Source organism: Orycteropus afer, unplaced genomic scaffold (assembly GCF_000298275.1).
Source record: "Orycteropus afer afer isolate SDZICR_OR568_19922 unplaced genomic scaffold, OryAfe1.0 scaffold00003, whole genome shotgun sequence".
NCBI lineage: Eukaryota > Metazoa > Chordata > Mammalia > Tubulidentata > Orycteropodidae > Orycteropus > Orycteropus afer.
In genome coordinates, this window is record NW_006921590.1 from 23,669,717 (window position 1) to 23,676,790 (window position 7,074).

The 7,074-nt window shown below is 43.2% G+C and overlaps 1 protein-coding gene across 1 annotated transcript in view; it reads left to right on the forward strand.

Moving 5' to 3' along the window:
• Positions 1 to 3,065: 3,065 nt before the first annotated feature.
• COLQ (collagen like tail subunit of asymmetric acetylcholinesterase) overlaps positions 3,066 to 7,074 on the forward strand; it is an 88,379-nt gene continuing 84,370 nt past the window's right edge. The window contains exons 1-2 of the mRNA XM_007936745.1: positions 3,066 to 3,171; positions 4,454 to 4,456. Coding sequence (XP_007934936.1) covers positions 3,066 to 3,171; positions 4,454 to 4,456 — 109 coding nt within the window. The remainder of the gene's footprint in view (positions 3,172 to 4,453; positions 4,457 to 7,074) is intronic.

The window sequence follows — 7,074 nt, forward strand, 5'->3', positions numbered from 1 at the left end:
GTGAAACTGTCTGAGCCAAGCCTTTTTTTTTTGGGAACTCCATATGGTTTTCATGACTGTGACTTTTCAGAAGCAGTTCCAAGGCATCTCTGAGTGTGTTGAAACTGTCGACCTTACACTCAGTAGCCCAGTGCTTAACCATTTGTATCACCAAGTATCAGAAGCTTATAAATACTTCCGTCCTGGGGCCTCCCCAAGGGTAGAGTTTCCCATACTAACTTTAAGTCAACAGTGACTCACCCCCTAGTAGTCTGAATGTGTACATACACCTCTTTGTGTGTAAGTCCTAATTCAGGGTGACATCTACATTTCCTGTCACTCTCTTATGATACTCACCAAAGTCTTTTCTTGTATCAGGCCTCATCAGGAAGCTGTATGTGCAAAGGCACAGAGAGGTGCTGAGAAAATGTAAGTTGCTCACTGTGGCTGGGGCATAAAGTCATGCCATGCGTTCTACTTTTTCCTTTCATCCTACGGTGATATGATTTGATTAAATTAGCTAACATTATTGAGGATTTGTTAGGTAACAAGGACTGTCCTGGGGGCACTGGGGTATACTGATCTATGTCCAGTCTCCAGGGATCTTAGCATAGGTTAAATATCAATCCAAGGTGGTTTAGAAGCAGTTCAAAAATAATAGCAGAAAGCGTTGCAGGCAGCACATTGTTGTTGTTGTTGTCATGAGTCATCGAGTCAGACCCAACTCACAGCATCCTCTCCTTGGGTTTCTGTGGTGGTATCACTATGGAAGTAGATTGCCCAATCTTTCTTTTGAGGAGTGGCTGGTGGATTTGAACCAGCCTTCCAGGTAGCAGTCAAGTGCCTTAAGCACTACACTACCAGAGCTCCTAGGCAGAACATAGCTAACATCATATGGGCCAAGCACACATTGGTGAACTTGCATGCTGAGAGAAGGAAGAAATCACTGGCTTCACAGAGGTGGAATTTGAGCTAGATGGTGAAGATTTAAAATCTGACACCAAGTTGCTGAGGAGTTACTTTTCTCCTAGGTGGACTGTATGTTTTCCAAGCCATCAAAAGTTCACTGCTGGGGCTATTGTTTCAAGAGTTAACAGGAGCAAACCTGAGAATTTTGGTTGGGTTTAGCCAACAATCATAGCTCCTCCTGCTCTCCTATTAATTTTTCTTAAAAATGTTTTATTGTGTCTTTGGTGAAATTTTACACAGCAAATTAGGTTTCCCCTTAACTATTTAACAATTTTTTTACAAATTTTTATACAAATTTTTCTGTGGCAATGGTGACAATTTTCATAGTATATCAGCATTCTCATTGTTCCCATTGAGCACATTACTCACCGGTGATATTGTTTATTTTATAAGCCAATCTATTATTTGGCTGAAAGCTGACCTACTGAAATAGTTCAAATACATGTTCAAAGGTTATCTTAGGATAATAGTCTCAGGGGTTCTTCTAGTCTGTATATGTCTGGTAAGTCTAGCCTTTTTTTAAGAATTTTATCTTTGTTCTACATTTTTCTCCCATTCTATCTGGGACCTTCCGTTATGTCCCTGGTCAGAAAGATTGGTAGTGGCAGCCAGGCACACTCTAATTCTTCTGGTCTCAGGTTAGAGAAGGCTGCAGTTCATGTTGGCTATTAGTCCTGTGAACTAGTTTCTTCTTTGAGCCTTTGATTATCTTCATTCTCTCCATATGAATAAAAACCAATAGTTATATCTTAAATGGCTGCTTGCAAGCTTTTAAGACCCCAGACACTACTCACCTATGTAGGATTAGATAGTTCACACTACCTTTGTGAACTATGTTATACCAATTGACTAAATTGTCCCTTGAGACTCTTCTATTAATTTTTAATGTAGCTCAAATAGATTCTTCATGCTTTCAAATATTTTCCTTATAAACTCTGTAACCTGTTGCCATTGGTGTTATATTAGGTGCTATTGGGTCAGTTTCAATCCATAGCGACCTCAGGTACAACAGAATGAAGCATTGCCTGTTCCTGAGCCATCCTCATAGTCTTTGCCATATAGTATCACCTTGTACTAGGCCTTAGCACAGCTTCCAGCCAATTCCACCTCCCCCCAGAATGAGGATCAGCACACTTCTTCTAAGAGGCCCATCTCAGAGTCCAGTGGCTACCAGACTGTTTCTGAATTAACTCCCAGGAAACACTGGGCATACGTTGTGTATATTAAGCAAAATGAGCAACTCTGTGGATTATTATTTTAATTATTTTAGAAATCCAAAGATCTCTATAATAGATCATAAAAGAAATTCATTTAAAGATGCAATAATTTTTATTTGAAGAATTTTGTCTAGTCAAAAATCAAGTCAGTGATGCAACTTCTCCAAATACAGTTTGATAAATAACTGCTCACTTTCTGTCTATTTTCTGTTTTCATTTATTTTGTTTTACATGGGATTAAAAGCTTGCAGCTTCTGGAGAGAGATGAACTTCTTTTTTTTTAAATGAAGAAAACTGTTTAAAATATAAACTCCCCTACTTTTTAGAGGATGATTAAAAAAAATTTATTTTGAAGGTCAACTTAACTTTTGTCACTCAGTGGATAAAAATGTCAAGGCTGACTGCAGAGGGGTTGCCATGGAAAATCAGTTTGAATCAGGAGAGTTGATTCTGCGATGCTATGGGACACCTCAGCTCAGGGCAAGTAGATAATGGAGAATCAATGAAGTGATCCATCTGCCCTTGAGGATGGCTCCTGGTGAACATTTCAGACTTGGCTGCATTTTCATCACCTCTTCAATAGCCACTTACCTCAGCCTCCAAAAAAGAAAATTCTGACATCTTAATTTTAATGTGGGCATTTGATCCAGTGCTTGAGATAAATATAACCCCGTGTAGTACGGAGAAGGTTTAATGGGAAATGGTTGGCATTCTTTCTTGGTAAAGGCATGAGGAAAGGGAAGAGAGATAGAGAGGGAGAGGGAGAGAGAGAGAGAAAGGGAGAGAGACTGAGAGAGAGAGGCACGCAAACAGCAGCAAGGAAGACAAAAGCCGACATAAGCTAAGCGAGGCCCCAGAGCAGCTTCCTCTAAACTTGACACTTGCCAGATCCCCGCCAGCATGGTTGCTCTGAATCCAATGACTTTGGGAATTTATCTTCAGCTTTTCTTCCGCTTTATTGTGTCTCAGCGTACTTTCATCAACAGCGTCCTCCCAATTTCAGCAGGTAAATGATGACCACAGCTTGCTTTTCTTCCATCTGTCAGGGGGAGGGTGGGAGAGGAGGAGGATTATCTTACAATGTGTCCTGATATTTTTCCCATTCTACCCTTGGTGAAGGGAACTGGCCATAGCATCAGCTTCCTGTCCCCCAAGCTTTTTACGGAAGCCCCTCTGTCCTTGTTCCCTCCAACCCCCACCCTTTAGAAAATTGCTTCTGCCTTCCTCACTCCTCGTAATTTGTTGCATGATTTCATTTTGGTCAGGAATTTGGGGAGGACAAAAGAGACAGAGAGAAGTGAGTCCCAGATGTTTCTATAAATACTCCTCTGACCTCTTCCAAACGGGGCTCAGTGCACATGGGATGTTGCCGTGTAAACATGCCCTGCCCGAGCCATGGGGTTCAGTCCACTGTGACTTCTAGAGCACAGTCTAATTGTTCCTCCCAGAGTCCAGGGCCCCCATATAGCCTTATGATTAGGTTTCCTGTTTCTCCAGCCCTGCCAGCTTTCCTGTTTGTGCTTTCTTCCTGGGGTGAGACCTCCTTTCAGCTCCAGACAAGGCAGCCAGAGGTCTTGAGAGAAGGCTGCTTTTCAGGGGCACGATGGAGGGGGTTCCAGAGTGACAGCTGGGCCTGCAGCTGACTGTGTCTGCCTGTGCAGGACTGGAGAGTCAGGGAAGGGGCTTCTGCCAGCCTGCCAACCTTGTCTGAGGGCACCAGCCTAGTGCCCTTGTCCTGCCTGATCCGGAGCAAGGGAAGTATTGGGTTACTGATAGGGCCTGTTTATACCTTTCTGAGGAAACTCAGATGTTTCTGGAGGACTATTTCCTCATATACTGGCACCCTCCACCCCCAATCCACCTCAGCCACCCCTGGGTCTCCCCAGCAAAGGCAATTTTAGTCAAGTCCTCCAAACTGAATGTCATAAGTTATTCCAGTTGAGGCAGAAATTCACCATCACTGCCTTTGCTAGAAAGACAAAGAGGGCCAGAAACACCAGGCCCTTCAAGAGGCATATCTCTGAATCCAGCCTCAGCCACTCTCCATTCATAAAAACAGCACATTGACATTTTGCGGCTCCCAACCTCCAGGGGCTCTGAGGGAGTGACTCAGAGGAGGACCTGGGCTAATTATAAAGTATGAAGAACTGAGGAAGGACAGAGGAGAATCTGTAGAGGATATTGGGGGTGGTGGGTGGGCAGGAAAGGTGGGTAATTGTGCCATGACAGTGAGCTCTCAAAATTATGCTGCCAAATTCAAATTGAGGGTGCCATGCTTCTTCTGGAAGCAGGTTGGTTATTATTCCCCTATTTGAGGGGTAAACTTCATAGTTAATTTGGTAGTTCTTAACCTTGTTTGGATGCTACATCCATTTGACAATCTGCTGATGGCTTAGACTTAAGAAAACTCTGTCTTCTGGCTGGGCTCTGATGAGCTTTCTGACTTCTGGGAGACAGTCAAGGTTAGACTGTATGCACCATGTAGGCAGGGATGGATTGTGTCTGTCTTATACATTATTATGTTTCTTCAGGGTCAGAATAGTGCCTGGCACATAGTAGGTTCTCAATGGATATTTGGTGAATGAGTGGGTGAATGAAGGAATAAATACTTTTCTCATTTTTAGATTGGGGTTTACCATCATTTATATCAGTTCATTTGTTGTTGTTGTTATGTACCGTGGAGTCAGACCCAACTCATAGCGACCCCTCCTTGGGTTTCTGAGGCAGTATCACTACGGAAGTAGATTGCCCCATCTTCCTTTTGAGGAGTGGCTGGTGGGTTTGAACCGCCAGCCTTCTGGTTTGCAGTCAAGTGCCTTAGGCACTATGCTACCAGAGCCAAATATTGCTATTCATGAATTCTGAAAGCTAGAGACAAAAGAGCCTCTGATTTTCTTTGAATGCCTTTCCCTGGAGAGAAATGTGTAGCCCTGGCACATGGCTTAGCATCTCTTAGGTAACATTTTTTTTGCTGATTGTAGTAGTCAGAGTAACAATGGTGTGCGGAGAGAAACAACTCAGATGGCTCAGATGAAAAGACTTTAATACAGACCACTTTCAGAGTTGTGGGTGGGGTTAAGGGAACCAACAAGGAATATTGAGGCTCCTACAGGTGGTGTAATGCCTAAGACATTTGACTGCTAACCAGAAGGCTGGCGGTTCAAACCCACCAACCACTCTTTGGAAGGAAGATTGGGCAATTTGCTTCTGTAGTAATACCACCTTGGAAGCCCAAGGAGGGGTCGCTATGAGTCGAATCATCTCAACAGCAGGGAGTTTGGTTTTAGAGATTTGGAACCATGAGAAGCCTTCCCTACTCCCTATGCTTGAAAGGCAAGGGGAAGGACTAGGGAAAATGCATCCCAGGGGGATGTGGAGCCTTGGATGAGGGGCCACAGAGTACAAGCTTTGGCCACAGGGGACTCAAAACAGGGAGAAAATAGAGAAGAAATATGCAAACTTTCTCCTTCCATATCCAGTTGTCAATATGTCCCATTGGCCAAACCCAAGACAAAGCCAGTGGGCAAGGAAGTCCCTTGATGCAGTTCATGGGGTCAGCCTTGGGGCTCAGAGTGTAGAGAGTGAAGGAGAAGGGGTGAGAACCTGTAAGATAGCAGCTCAAAAGTTTGCAAAAATACCTGCTTTGTCCTTCTCATTTAATGGCATGATAGCACAGTTAAAAATAAATTTATACCTTGAAATGGGAACTGTTTCTCAACACAGGACAGTTTTACTCCTTTGAAAATGTTTTCCAACAATTTGATGCAAAATATTTCAGAAGCTTGTAGATTCTTACTCTTCTGAGTAAGACAAGCCTGTGCACACATAAACATGGGCCACCAGGACAATCTTAATGAGTGTCACTGTGTGCCTCGCACTGTGCTAAGTGCTACAGAGGACACAGAAACAAGTAGGATGCCACTTCCACTCTGGGGGAACCCAGGGCCTCCCACTGTTCTGACACAAGACAACGTGCAGAGAGGGGTTATGATGGAGAAAGGGATCTGGTGGATACTGATCAGCTTCCGGCAGGTACTTACCTTCTTAGCTGAGTCATCCCTTCTCTCCTCAGCAAGACTGTATCCTAACAGTGGAGGAAGACAGTGCCACCTATCTGGGTCAGATGATGCCTACCTGGCAACCTCCACTGCTGGCTCCCAGAGGAGAACCAGAAAAGAGCAAAAAGCATCAAAGTGGCCAAAATCGAGGATAGAAAACCCAAAGTACTAAAGCACATATATTTAGTAGTCAGAAAAACAATTTCAGGCCTGTCCTTACTCTAAGCCTATTAACTCTTACTTCAGATTCCAATCTAACCCTTTTAACAGGGTTAGACAGGTTTTTTGAAGGGGTGAATTAGGTGCAGCACATAAGGTTGGAAAAGAGCGAGTTAAGACAGACACAATGACAACAGCACAAAAAAAATTACAGCTAATAAAGTTGAATACAAAACAAATTATAAAGAACTAGGAACTATATCTGAGATTTCAAAGAGCATAAGAGACTGGAGTTATTTCTCGAGCCTCCATCTGTATGCAACCCCTGAGGCCATCGGCTTACAGCACAGTCACTGCTTTTCATCATGATGGGCATGAACTGAATTGTGTTTACTTTATTTTGCTTAAGAAGGCAGATACATATCAGATACATTTTAGAATGGTTTCTATTGAACGTGGCCTTTATTAAAAATGTTAGGTGTATTGTTTTAGCTATTGCTGAGTATAAATTACCCTAAGGGTCAGTGACTTAAAATGACAATTATTTATTATTGAAGTTCATGTATCTGTTGTTGTTGTTGTTAAGTGCCGTCGAGTCGTTTCTGACTCATAGCGACCCCATGCACAGCAGAACAAAACACTGCCCGATCCTGCGCCAGCCCCACAATCCCTGCTATACTTGAGCCCATCAT